The sequence below is a fragment of the Schistocerca gregaria genome, chromosome 2, assembly GCF_023897955.1.
Source record: "Schistocerca gregaria isolate iqSchGreg1 chromosome 2, iqSchGreg1.2, whole genome shotgun sequence".
Taxonomy (NCBI): Eukaryota; Metazoa; Arthropoda; class Insecta; order Orthoptera; family Acrididae; genus Schistocerca; species Schistocerca gregaria.
Window position 1 is genome coordinate 526,485,647 of NC_064921.1, and position 14,755 is coordinate 526,500,401.

General features: G+C 40.7%; 1 protein-coding gene across 2 annotated transcripts in view; it reads left to right on the forward strand.

Moving 5' to 3' along the window:
* The window catches only part of LOC126330384 (4'-phosphopantetheine phosphatase), a 156,530-nt gene that overhangs the window by 99,038 nt on the left and 42,737 nt on the right, over nucleotides 1–14,755 (forward strand). For both annotated transcript variants that reach the window (XM_049996354.1, XM_049996353.1), the window contains exons 12-13: nucleotides 71–275; nucleotides 8,691–8,845. In XM_049996354.1, the coding sequence (XP_049852311.1) occupies nucleotides 71–275; nucleotides 8,691–8,845 (360 nt within the window). The remainder of the gene's footprint in view (nucleotides 1–70; nucleotides 276–8,690; nucleotides 8,846–14,755) is intronic.

Sequence of the window (14,755 nt, forward strand, 5' to 3'; positions counted from 1 at the left end):
ATTTCTTAACAGCTGTTGCCACAGCAACATTACATAGCATTTGAAGTTTTATTCTTTTATTTGTGTACAGCAAAAACAACTGGAGAATGAAAGAGCATTAGCACTTTTGCCCCATCATTTAAAATATGTGGACAGTTTGCCATGGGCCGAACGACAAGAAAAGCTTGTGACTGCTGTTCTAGCTGGAAACATGTTTGACTGGGGAGCTAGAGAAGTAGCTGAACTTATGGAAAATTCAGAGTTTGGCTTCAGTGAGGCACTTGGAAAGATCCAAGGTAAGAGCACATTGCAGGTAACATAGCTTTCATACGAAAGGTGCAGTAAGGTGTATCATGCACATTTTAAATACAAGTGAAGTTTTTGACCAAAAGTCCATCAATAAAATCTGACTTGTCACTGCAGAGAAAGGTAGTGATCCAGCAGTGGGTGAAAAAAAAATAAATTATTCTAATATTTGACCATAAATTAGAATAAATAATGAAAAGTTTCAGCCAGTGGTAATTATTTTCAGACCCTTCGATCAAAGACACAAATATAAATGTGCCATACAGAATTTTGCTGTGCTGCAATAGTATCGTCAATCAGTATATTACTGTAGCATCAGTCTCTAAAGAAGTACAGCATGGTACATGAGCCATCCTATAGGACAAATACATGTATGCTGTCAAATTAGATTTCTGCTGCTGTATTATTCCAGTTGATGGTGCTATATCAGCAGATTATTTAATGAACATTTTATCATAACACATTTATACCGGAAAGATCTGAAGATAAATATCACTGACTGGAAAGGAAAGCATTACATCTCAGAAAAGCAAGTAGTGAATGACTGACTGCTGTCTCGTCCTCAGCAAATGGCATCATTTCGATGTCATGTATAGGAGTGCTGTATCAGTACACAGCTTTCCTGACCATTGTCAGATTTGCAGATTTTGGAGCCACAACTTCTCATTGAAGTAACTCCTCAGTTGCTATCATGAGGCTGAGCGGATCTTCTTCCAGTGCTGGCAGTAACAGGAATTGAACCTGAGTCCGTGGCAGTTAATTGCACTGACCAGTCACCTGTACAGGTGGACATCACCGACTGTGAATGACCATTTGTTGTAATCTGTCATTAAAGGCTGGAATTAAAAACAAAATATACCTTCTGTGCAAGTATGTTGTCTATAGACTGTTTTGCATTGTGTGTTATATGCTATTTACATGAAAACAATGAAAAAAATATAATGAAACCACTTGTATACTATTCAACATACTTTAAAAAAGTGGTGTAAATCATGGAAACATGAAAATTACGAGAAATTGTTTTTCAAGCACATAATTTATAAAACATCAATGGACTTTTTTATTAAATGTACTGACCATTAATTTGAAACCCTCGCTTTAAAACAAATTGATATTTCCTACTTTTTTTACCAAAAAATCCAGCATCATATTTTATCTGTCTGGTTCTCTAGTTCATAAATACTTTTGAAAGATGTGATGTCTACCACATCTGAAGCAGAAATATATTTCTTTTTAATATTCACTTCTGAATTTACATCAACATTGAAAGGCACACAACTGTCATCCTCACAATCACTAAAACCACTGTCACTTCTTGCACTGTCAGTTTGTTGCTGAAAGAAAGTCCCCATCATATTGCCCGCAGATACACATTCAACAGTGACAATATTGTCATGTCTCGACAATATGGATAATGTTAAAATCAAAGGACTGCACTTTGCTTGTGCAGTTTGGTGGCAAGAATTGTAACTGCTCATTTCATAAACTTGCACTATGTGATCAAAAGTATCCACACACCTTGCTGAAAATGAATGACAAGTTCTCGGTGCCCTCCATCGGTTACTCAGTATGGTGTTGGCCCACCCTTAGCCTTGATAACAGCTTCCACTCTCACAGGCATATGTTCAGTCAGGTGCTAGAAGGTTTCTTGGGGAATGGTCGCCCATTCCTCAAGAAGTGCTGCAATTAGGAGGGGTATCGATGTCGGTCGGTGCGGTCTGGCATGAAGTCGGCATTCCCAAACATCACAAACGTGTTCTATAGGATTCAGGTCAGGATCTGTACAGGCCAATCCATTGCAGGGACGTTATTGTCATGTAACCACTCCACCACAGGCCGTGCATTATGAACAGGTGCTCGATTGTGTTGAAAGATGCTATCGCCATCCCCGAATTGCTCTTCAACAGTGGGAAGCAAGAAGGTGCTTAAAACATCAATGTAGGCCTGTGCTGTGATTGTGTCACGCAAAACAACAAGGGGTGCACACCCTCTCCATGAAAAGCACGACCACACCATAACACCACCGCCTCCAAATTTTACTGTTTGCGCTACATGTGCTGCCAGATGACATTCACTGGGCATTCGCCATACACAAACACTGCCATCGAATTGACATGTTGTGTACCATGAATCATCACTCCACACAACGTTTTTCCACTGTTCAGTCGTCCAATGCTTACACTCCTTACACCAAGCGAGGCATCGTTTGGCGTTTACCAGTGTGATAGGTGGCTTATGAGCAGCCACTCGACCTTGAAATCCGGTCTACAGATGAGGTCAGCCTGTATGCTTTTGTGCTGTACATGACCCTTCATGTATCCACTTCACTATCACATCGGAAACAGTGGACCCAGGGATGTTTAGGAGGGTGAAAATCTCGCGTGCATACATATGAAACAAATGATACCAATCACCTGACCACGTTCGATGTCTGTGATTTCCACAGACTGTCCCAGTCTGCTCCCTCACAATGTCTAATGACTACTGAGGTCACTGATACAGAGTACCTGGCAGTAGGTGGCAGCACAATGTACCTAATATGAAAAACATATGTTTTTAGGGGTGTCTGGATACTTCTGATCACATTGTGTATATTTTGAAGATGTGCAGGGCAAGTCCATGCTTTGTGACTGGCATTGTGGTTGGTGAACAATGTTTAGACACTATTAAAGAGCTGTAGCTCCTTCAATTTGCCAGTGACAGAGGCAAATATTTTCAGACCCATCAGCATTGGTTCCTCATATTATCATTAGATGAACTTTATTGTGTTCCTCTCCATGGCGGTTTTTACTTACAAAAGGAAGCATGTTACTTGCAGGGAAACAGAAGAAAAAAGATGGTTTTGATTGATATTAAAGATACTCTTAGCCTCATAATGCTGTTTGTTATTTTAAGTTATCATTCCACCATTTGGTAACAGTTGTCAAATTTACACTATCTTCTTCACTTCACATAGTTCTACAGATCCCATTGTACCACCTTTAAACCTTCTGGTCTACCCATTAGGTGTGGAGAAATCCTTGGTGAACATATTGACCATCTTAAGTGATTTTTCATGTAATATTGCTCTGTGGGACAATGGAAGTAAATTACCTCTGAAACGAGTAATTTGTAATTTTTCCAGTTCTGTATATTCCAAATAACTAACGTTTTTGGCATTTGTCACTTTCATTTCCATTTTCCAAAATAGTGTTTTTGCTTTTAACAGTCAGATTCATCATGGAAACAGTTATCTCTAAACTATGTGTTAGTGCAACCCATGTTCTGCAATGAACATCACATTTTTCGTCTGGCCCTACATCTTTCTGCAATTTCTTCCATCTTAAAACAGTGACCAAAAACCATGGTTGCGCACTTAAAACAGCGCAATAATACATCAACTTACAAAATGGTTACATACAATATGTTATTGTTAGGTGAAAGTGGCAGAAGACGAAGCACTAGTTGCATGATTTAGAAGTAGGGAGCTCCACAAAGTTGACCAGATAGTGTTTGTAAACACTGCTTGAGTCAATACTATGCCAGCAGCATTTTACATCATTCATACTTTTTTTATGAATGTTTTTCCAATAAGTGTGAATTATAATTATGTTAAAACAAAGTCATATGCAATTTAACATAATGAACCTAGGAAATTTGAAGGGACCATTAAAAAATGACAGGAAACATTGACTCTGGCCCACATTAGATATATGGACATGTTAGTATCTTCCATCTGCATGTTTGGCTGGATTAGTAAATAAAGGATTTGAAGTACTAAGTGCAAGGCAGCACGTCAAAAGCAGTGCAAGTGCAACCATCTTCGTGTAGCACTTTGACAAAACATTAGGCCCCAGACGAGTCTTGGTGATCCTAACCTACCATTGTGAAGTAATAGCAAAGCTCCAAAATTAATATTAATAACCTATGCTAGTGAAAGAAGTGTAAATCATAGTTTTCACATAAACACAGTGTCAGAGAGAGGAATTTGTTTGGCTGTAATTGTTTCTTTGTGAAGCACTTTGGGTAGCAGCCATACTGCAAATATTGCAGTGAAAGCATGTGTCTACCATCTTCTGGTGATGGAAAGGCTTCTCATTGGCAATTCCACAAGGTAACACGGCCTTTTGGTCACAGCTTTCATCAGAAAAAGAGAAACACACACCATTCATACAAACTAGCACATTTCATGCATACGACCACGAACTCATACATCTCGGGCCAGAATGAAGCTGTCATGTGGGGTGCAAGCACCAACCTGTAGGGAGTGGGGAAGAGGAAATGATAGTAGTGTGTGAGTGGGGAGAAAGATGAACGTTCTCTGGTGGAGTGTGCAGGGACTAGAATGTTAAAGTGCAGCATCAGGAGGTTGTTGGCAGGGAGGTGGGAAAGAAAGGAGAGGAGCGGTTGCATTGGCAGAGGTTGGCAAATATACAGGGTGGGAGATAAGAACGGGGAGGAGATGATACGACAGATGGGGTGGAAACTGTTGAGTGGAGGGTGTGGGGACAGTAAGTTACCGTAGGTTGAGGTTGGGATAATTATGGGAATGGAGAATGCGTTGTAAGAGTAATGCCCATCAGCACAGCCGATGGTGAAGGAAATGATCCAGATGGCTCAGGTAGTGAAACAGTCATTGAAATCAAATGTGTTGTTCAGCTGCATGTTGTGCCACAGGATGGCCTACTTTACTCTTGGCCACAGTTTGGCAGAGGCCATTCGTCCTGGTGGACCGCTAGTTGCTAGTCATACCAATATAAAAAGCTGTGCAATGATTGCAACAGAACAGGTAAATGACATGACTGCTTTCACAGGTGGGTTGACCCCTGATGGGGTAGAATAAACCTGTGGCGGGACTGGAAATGGAAGTGTTGGGTGCGTGGATTGGGAAGGTCTTGCATGTTGGTCTTTCACAGGGATATGATCCTTGGGGCAAGGGGTTGGGTTTGGAGTGCCGTAGTGGTGGACAAGGAGACTGTGGAGGTTGGGTGGATGACTAAAGACAACTTTAGGAATGGTGGGAAGTAACTCATGTATTTCTTGATCCTCCCACATGTCTTAACGGACTGCCTGCTGCATCCGGTCCCTGTGTGTCCTATGTGTCCTCAGCGGTACTTCGTGGCGAGCAGATTGGATGACCCTCCTCCATTTGTACTGATCTCTTGGGCATTTTGATTATGCATCTGCACATCTGTCTGTCTCAATACTATCCTTCACTGTGGCATCCGTTTGGCCACTGGCACCTTTTACATTGGCCCGGCTGAGAGTGTATGCAGAAACTGCCGAACTACTGCTGTCATACCAATGTGATGTTCTCCTCAGCAGATACACATGCCATTTGTCTGCCATGCTTGGTCACCAATCCAATGCCTCCTCCTTCTATGACAACTTTGACTGTCAGTATAAGGCATGTACCACTTCTCTGTTATCTCCTGGAGTTCACTTTCAGCTAGTGCTCTGGCAGCTTAACTTCACACCGCTTTCCACTTTCCCCTTGGGCCTGAACCCTTCACCACTTGGCCCTGTGCAGCAACCTGCATCCACCTTGGTCTTCATTCACTTCCTTAGGACACTACTCCAGACTCACTTTATCGCTGTAAGTTTCGCAACCTTTGCACAGAATGTTGTGATAGTGCCTCTATGTACACTTACGACTCTCGTACTGACTGCGGTGTCAGGTTTGCCTTCGTCATTGCCATCAATGATTTTCAGTATCGGCTTCTGGAACACCGCTAAGTATTTACAGCAGAGCTCTTCGCCCTGTATCAGACCATGCAGTACATGCAGCGATAAAGGCTTTTCAATTGTGTCCTTTTTTCCGACTCTCTCAGTGCCCTTCTGTGTGCTGTACACTATCCATCCCTTAGTGCAACATGTCCAGAAAAGCTTCCACTTGGCTCACTCTTGATGGAGCCACTGTGTTGTTTATGTGGGCCGTAGTTACATTGGTCTGACAGGAAACGAGGCCACTGATGCTGCTGTCAAGGCTGCAGTCCTCCTACCTCATCCCACTAGTTCTTCCATTGCCTCCAACAATCCCTGTGTTGCTGTCTGTCTGTGGTGTCACGTTTGAATCACTGCTGATCTTCCCTTAATGGGAGCAAGCTCACAGGGAATTAAACCTCTCCCAGAGGCTTGGCTGACCACCTCTTGGCCGTCTCACTGTGAGGGGATCATTTTAGCTAAGTTGCGTATTGGACACTTGCTTTACATAAGTGTCTTTTAATTGTTCCTGTCTGCAACTTAATTTGTCTTCCTTACAGTAACTAGCAGCCTGTCTTTTGATACATTATAGATGTGATTGTAGTTATTTGGATTTGGTTTTACAAAAACAAAATGAAGTGAGAAAGAGCCCCCAGTGTTTGTAGTATATGAAACTTTCGGCAGACAGTCTGTGGTTCCAAGTAATTTGAAATTCCACTTACAGAAAAATCATTCAGATTTTATTGGTAAAGCTTGGCAATTTCTTTGGCAACTAGTTAAATGAATTAAGATTACAACAAACAATCTTTTTTAAGCTTTTGTCAACAGCAAATAAAGGCCTATAGCATCATACAAGGTTATGTATAGAGTTATGAAGTCAACAAAGCCCTAAACAACTGCAGAAAAAATAATTTCACCATGTGTTTTATATTCAATGAATGTAAAAACTTAGCCAGTAAAAGCAAGGTTAAAAAAAAGTGTGATGATATGAGAACCAAATATACATTGTTGTTGTCCTATTGAATGACACTCTTGTGTTAATACATTGTCTTCCTTGTTCAGATAACAGCAGAAAACATCAATGAACCAAATGCTACGTAATTTCTTTGAACAATAAAAATAATCAAGTTTTGACAAATTAATGTAATTGGGGAGAGGAAAAAATGTACTCACCAAGTGGCGACAGGAGAATACACACATAAGAAAAGGTTTTACACATGCCAGTTTCCAGAGCCAGTGACTCCTTCTTTTGGCAGGGGGAAGGAAGAGAGGTAAAGGAAAAGCACTTGAGAGGATTAGGAAAAAAGGGTAGAATTCGAAAAAGGCACCCAGAACCATGGGTCAGGGGAGACTTACTGGAGGAGATGAGAAGGAAAGACTTCTCATCCGATCCGGTAAGTCTTCCTAACTCGGAATTAAGATTAGTTACAGAGACTTGTATAAATGTGGAATAGACCATTAGATTAGCAGCAACAGCAGAATGGGTTGGTCGTAGGGAGCCCAGTGGACTTGTCATTAGGTGTCACCTGAGTAACAGATCCATCAAGGACCTTTCAACCCTTCTAAAACTGCCCACGTCGACTGTTGATAATGTGACTGTGAAGTGGAAAATTCAAACGGACATTCACAGCTAAAACCAGGCCAGGCAGTCCTTGTGTGTGATGGACACAGACTGTCGAGCATTGGGAAGGGTGGATGTAAAAAGTTGCATGAAATCAGCTGAAGGAAACAATCATGAGTCTAAAGCGCTACCAGTGGTCCAGCTAGCATAATGATTGTGTGTAGGGAGTTAAAAGAATGGGATACAATTCTTGAGCAGTTTTTCACAATCCACATATTTTTGTAGTCGGTGCGAAATGACACTTGAGATGGTGTGAAGAGTAATGCCATTGGGCAATGGATGATTGGAAACAAGCAGACTGTAGTGATGAATCACACTGTAGCCTGTGGCAGTCTCGTGGAAAGATGTGTTTGGCAATTGCCTAGAGAACATTACCTACCACATGTGTAGTGCCAACAGTGAAGTGCAAAGGTTGTGGTGTTGCTGTATAGGGATGTTTTTGTTGCTTATGGTGTGGCCAACTAGTTTGCTTAAGAAAACACAAAATGCAGAAGGATATGAACACATTTTACAGCTTTTAGGAATGCTCACAGTAGAGGGACAGTTAGTTTGGAGATGATGATTGTTTGTCATAGCATGACGATGCACAATCATAAATCCACCTGTGTGGCAGTTGTTTGTTGATGATAACATTCTTGAAATAAACTGGCCTGCCCTTGACCTGTACCCAATGGAACACCTTCAGACTGAATTAAAACGTCGCCTTCGCTCCAGATCCCAGTGTCCATCATCACTGCTTTCTCTGGTATTGGCTCTTGAGAAGAATGGACTGCCATTCCTCCACAGACATCAGACACCCCATTGAAAGTGTCCCCACCAGGGTTCAAGCCAGCAAAAATGCAAAGAATAGGCACACCCAACATTAACATCATCTAATAGGTGTTTGGACACTTTTGAGCAGATAATGTACACTTCAACAGTATTTATTTGATGTGACATACACCTATGACTATTATGCATTGCTTTATGATGTTACTGGAATTTTTATATTTTAGTTTATGGTGATCACATATTTATTTATATATTTATTGATATAATATTATTTTTTGACAAGTTTTAAAAGAATTCAAATGTTATATTGAGAAACACTTTAATTTTCCAGCACGGCCATGGTTGATTGACTGTTTGGACAACTGGCTGGAAAGGCTGAATGGTCCTCCCCACAAGTGTGCAGCCATATTTGTTGATAATAGTGGTATTGATATCATTCTTGGAATACTGCCATTTGCCAGAGAGTTGTTAAGAAGGGGTACGAAGGTATGTACTATATACTTCTTTCTGATAGCATAGAAATCAGAGTAAATTTTGGTTTTTTATTCAGATACCTAAGCACTTTCCAATTCCAATTCATTGTTGCTAAAAATGTATTGGATATTTTTTCCAGCCTCTCCCAGATTCCTCTCATATGCCAACCTATTGATCTATTGATCTCAGAGTTGCACTTGCATCTTATGTCCTTAGTTATTTTTTAGATGTTCTCATATTCCTGTGTCTCTCTTCCCCTACAGTTTTTATCCTGTGATCCTCCTCAAGTGCCACAGAAGTTATTCCCTGAGACCTTAGCACATGTGCTATCATCCTATCCCTTCTTCTTGTAAGTGTTTTCCATATGTTATGTTCTTTGACAATTCTGCAGAGAGCCTTGCCACTAATTACCAGGCCACCTACTTTTCACCCCCCCCCCCCCCCCTCTCTCTCTCTCTCTCTCTCTCTCTCTCTCTCTCTCTCTCTCTCTCTCTCTGGCATACCATCTCAAACACTTTGATTCTGTCTTATCCACTATCTGAGATTCACTACCAAATAATGCTGTGCTCTTAACATATATTTTCAGAAATGTCTTCCTCAAATTAAGGGCATAAGTTTAATAAAGAAAACAGTTACCCTTAACAGAGACTTTAATCATAAATAATATATTCTCCTTCACTATTTACAACAGTCTGCTAACGCTGAGATAACGTTTCAATTCTGCAAGTATAGAAATCACATGCTTTTGAAGTGAATAACTTGTCAAGCCAAGTTTGGAGTACATTTTCATCCAGAAAGGAAGCTGGAAGGACAGACGCTCACTGGAGAGCAGAAAAGGTGAAAATCTGATGCGCAAATCAGGTGAATAAGGTTGGTGTGGAATGACTTCCCAACCTAACTCTCGTATAGTGTTTTTTCTCAGTCTAGTAGAATGCGGACACACATTATTGTGGAGTAGCATCAGTTCAAGCAGTTGTCCTGGTAGTCGTTCTTGGATTCTGAAAAATGTCTCAATGACAGTAAATGTCAGCAGTAATGGTTTCATCTCGGGGAAGCAATTCGTAGTGCACTAAACCATCTCTGTTCCATCAGATGCATAACATTATTTTTTGTGGATTCACTCTTTGTAGGGGAAGATGCTGCTTTGTTTGGGCTCAATAATTCCTTTCTTTTTCATACATTAGCATAAAGGCACCATATCTCATCACAACGGGATAGGAATAGTTGGTGTTGTTCAAGAGTCAGTTATACTGAGCAAACAGAGATGCACGTACGGCCACTGTTGATTTTTTATGATTTTGGCTTAAACCGTGTGGTACCCATACTCCCAATTTTTGAGCTTTCCCCATTGTATGCAAATGTTGCATGATGGTGGAATGAACACAGTTCATCATATTTGCCAGTTCGTAAACACAATGACATGTTAATGCATTTAAATTATCTTCATCAAAGCCCGAATGTCTTCCTGAACATGGCGAGGCACTAATGTCAAAACAATTCTCTTTAAAATGAGAAAACAATTTTTTTGCCGTCATCTGTGCAATGGCATTATCCCCAAACAGGGCGCAAATTTTTCTGACTGCTTTCACTGCTGTCACCCCTCTATTGAAGTCAAACAAAAGAATATGTTGTAAATGTTTAGATTTCTCCACTTGGCACTCCATTTTCTAGCATCCACAGAGGGGGGGAAGGGGGGGAGGGAGAGAGCATGCTTTTTTGAGCAGGTTTTGGCAAGTGTTAAATTTAAAGATTTGCAGAAGCCAGACTATGCAGGATGACAACATTTGAAACACACATCCGGCCATCCTGATTCAGGTTTTACACTGTTTTCCTAAATCGATTCAGGCAGATACCAGGATGATTCTGTTGAAGTTGCTGTTTTGGTCCCCTCCCCCAAATCAACCAACCAATATGAAGGATAGCCTTTTTATTACGGTCATGAGAGTTGGTGTGGTGCAAATCACTCCAGGAAGTTTGGGTGGCAGGAACAGAAAATGCCTTATTCAATGAAAAATTTACTCAGTTACCACAGAGGTAATGTTAAAAGACTGGAATGGCTGGAAAGGACGTATTCTAACACCATTCAATTTTGGGAAAAGGATTATAATGAATGACTTTGTGAATAGAGATAGGCTTATGCAAAATGCTGGGTTATGCTTTATTTGGCAAAAGGGAGTTGGAGAATATCATTCTGAGATGAAGAAAAACATTGCAATGAGTGGTTTAGGAGTATTCTCAAAAAATTACCAAAGAGATTTGTGCACTTTATAGATCAAGCTCCAAATTGCGCAATAATAAATGTACTATCATGAAATGGAGAAAGGATTCTATTGTTGAATTGATGGAAACCAATAATGTAGAGTTTCCATCTAGTGCAACGTCGTATGAAGAATTTGCTAAAGCAGTCTTACTAGAATACGCATGGCTGCATTTCAGACCACGAGAATATCTTTTGGGAAGTGTGGTGCACTGTGAATTAAGTTCCATTGAACTTACTTGGGTCTTTGTCAAGAACAAGACACCAAAAGAGAACAAGAATTTGAAGATAAATCATGTTTTATATTTACGTCACTTGGGCCTGGAAAGTATTTCCCACATTTCTAGAGGGCACAGTAGATCTTGTGTTCAAACTTGAGAACATATGTGTACAAAGAGCTCACAGTCTTGAAATTTCAGAAGAACCATTGTTGATGCAAATGGAAGACTACAATAGCAGTAGCAAGACCTCACCGAGCAGTGAAAGTGATTAAGATCAGTTTTTTTTAAATTTATTATTATTATTATTATTATTATTATTATTATTATTATCATCATCATCACCCCCCCTATGAACCATGGACCTTGCCGTTGGTGGGGAGGCTTGCGTGCCTCAGCGATACAGATGGCCGTACCGTAGGTGCAACCACAACGGAGGGGTATCTGTTGAGAGGCCAGACAAACGTGTGGTTCCTGAAGAGGGGCAGCAGCCTTTTCAGTAGTTGCAGGGGCAACAGTCTGGATGATTGACTGATCTGGCCTTGCAACATTAACCAAAACGGCCTTGCTGTGCTGGTACTGCGAACGGCTGAAAGCAAGGGGAAACTACAGCCGTAATTTTTCCCGAGGACATGCAGCTTTACTGTATGATTAAATGATGATGGCATCCTCTTGGGTAAAATATTCCGGAGGTAAAATAGTCCCCCATTCGGATCTCCGGGCGGGGACTACTCAGGAGGATGTCGTTATCAGGAGAAAGAAAACTGGCGTTCTACGGATCGGAGCGTGGAATGTCAGATCCCTTAATCGGGCAGGTAGGTTAGAAAATTTAAAAAGGGAAATGGATAGGTTAAAGTTAGATATAGTGGGAATTAGTGAAGTTCGGTGGCAGGAGGAACAAGACTTCTGGTCAGGTGACTACAGGGTTATAAACACAAAATCAAATAAGGGTAATGCAGGAGTAGGTTTAATAATGAATAGGAAAATAGGAATGCGGGTAAGCTACTACAAACAGCATAGTGAACGCATTATTGTGGCCAAGATAGATATGAAGCCCACACCTACTACAGTAGTACAAGTTTATATGCCAACTAGCTCTGCAGATGATGAAGAAATTGAAGAAATGTACGATGAAATAAAAGAAATTATTCAGATAGTGAAGGGAGACGAAAATTTAATAGTAATGGGTGACTGGAATTCGAGTGTAGGAAAAGGGAGAGAAGGAAACATAGTAGGTGAATATGGATTGGGGCTAAGAAATGAAAGAGGAAGCCGCCTAGTAGAATTTTGCACAGAGCACAACTTAATCATAGCTAACACTTGGTTTAAGAATCATGAAAGAAGGTTGTATACGTGGAAGAACCCTGGAGATACTAAAAGGTATCAGTTAGATTATATAATGGTAAGACAGAGATTTAGGAACCAGGTTTTAAGTTGTAAGACATTTCCAGGGGCAGATGTGGACTCTGACCACAATCTAGTGGTTATGACCTGTAGATTAAAACTGAAGAAACTGCAAAAATGTGGGAAATTAAGGAGATGGGACCTGGATAAACTGAAAGAACCAGAGGTTGTACAGAGTTTCAGGGAGAGCATAAGGGAACAATTGACAGGAGTAGGGGAAAGAAATACAGTAGAAGAAGAGTGGGTAGCTCTGAGGGATGTAGTAGTGAAGGCAGCAGAGGATAAAGTAGGTACAAAGAAGAGGGCTGCTAGAAATCCTTGGGTAACAGAAGAAATATTGAATTTAATTGATGAAAGGAGAAAATATAAAAATGCAGTAAATGAAGCAGGCAAAAAGGAATACAAACGTCTCAAAAATGAGATCGACAGGAAGTGCAAAATGGCTAAACAGGGGTGGCTAGAGGACAAATGTAAGGATGTAGAAGCTTATTTCACTAGGGGTAAGATAGATACTGCCTACAGGAAAATTAAAGAGACCTTTGGAGAGAAGAGAACCAAGTGTATGAATATCAAGAGCTCAGATGGCAGCCCAGTTCTAAGCAAAGAAGGGAAGGCAGAAAGGTGGAAGGAGTATATAGAAGGTTTATACAAGGGCGATGTACTTGAGGCCAATATTATGGAAATGGAAGAGGATGTAGATGAAGACGAAATGGGAGATATGATACTGCGTGAAGAGTTTGACAGAGCACTGAAAGACCTGAGTCGAAACAAGGCCCCCGGAGTAGACAACATTCCATTAGAACTACTGACGGCCTTGGGACAACCAGTCCTGAGAAAACTCTACCAGCTGGTGAGCAAGATGTATGAGACAGGCGAAATACCCTCAGACTTCAAGAAGAATATAATAATTCCAATCCCAAAGAAAGCAGGTGCTGACAGATGTGAAAATTACCGAACTATCAGTTTAATAAGCCACGGCTGCAAAATACTAACACGAATTCTTTACAGACGAATGGAAAAACTGGTAGATGCAGACCTCGGGGCGGATCAGTTTGGATTCCATCGAAATGTTGGAACACGTGAGGCAATACTGACCTTACGACTTATCTTAGAAGAAAGATTAAGAAAAGGCAAACCTACGTTTCTAGCATTTGTAGACCTAGAGAAAGCTTTTGATAATGTTGACTGGAATACTCTCTTTCAAAATCTGAAGGTGGCAGGGGTAAAATACAGGGAGCGAAAGGCTATTTACAATTTGTACAGAAACCAGATGGCAGTCATAAGAGTCGAGGGGCATGAAAGGGAAGCAGTGATTGGGAAAGGAGTGAGACAGGGTTGTAGCCTCTCCCCAATGTTATTCAATCTGTATATTAAGCAAGCAGTAAAGGAAACAAAAGAAAAATTTGGAGTAGGTATTAAAATTCATGGAGACGAAGTAAAAACTTTGAGGTTCGCCGATGACATTGTAATTCTGTCAGAGACGGCAAAGGACTTGGAAGAGCAGTTGAACGGAATGGACAGTGTCTTGAAAGGAGGATATAAGATGAATATTAACAAAAGCAAAACGAGGATAATGGAATGTAGTCAAATTTAATCGGGTGATGCTGAGGGAATTAGATTAGGAAATGAGAGACTTAAAGTAGTAAAGGAGTTTTGCTATTTGGGGAGCAGAATAACTGATGATGGTCGAAGTAGAGAGGATATAAAATGTAGACTGGCAATGGCAAGGAAAGCGTTTCTGAAGAAGAGAAATTTGTTAACATCGAATATAGATTTATGTATCAGGAAGTCGTTTCTGAAAGTATTTGTTTGGAGTGTAGCCATGTATGGAAGTGAAACATGGACGATAACTAGTTTGGACAAGAAGAGAATAGAAGCTTTCGAAATGTGGTGCTACAGAAGAATACTGAAGATAAGGTGGATAGATCACGTAACTAATGAGGAGGTATTGAATAGGATTGGGGAGAAGAGAAGTTTGTGGCACAACTTGACTAGAAGAAGGGATCGGTTGGTAGGACATGTTTTGAGGCATCAAGGGATCAC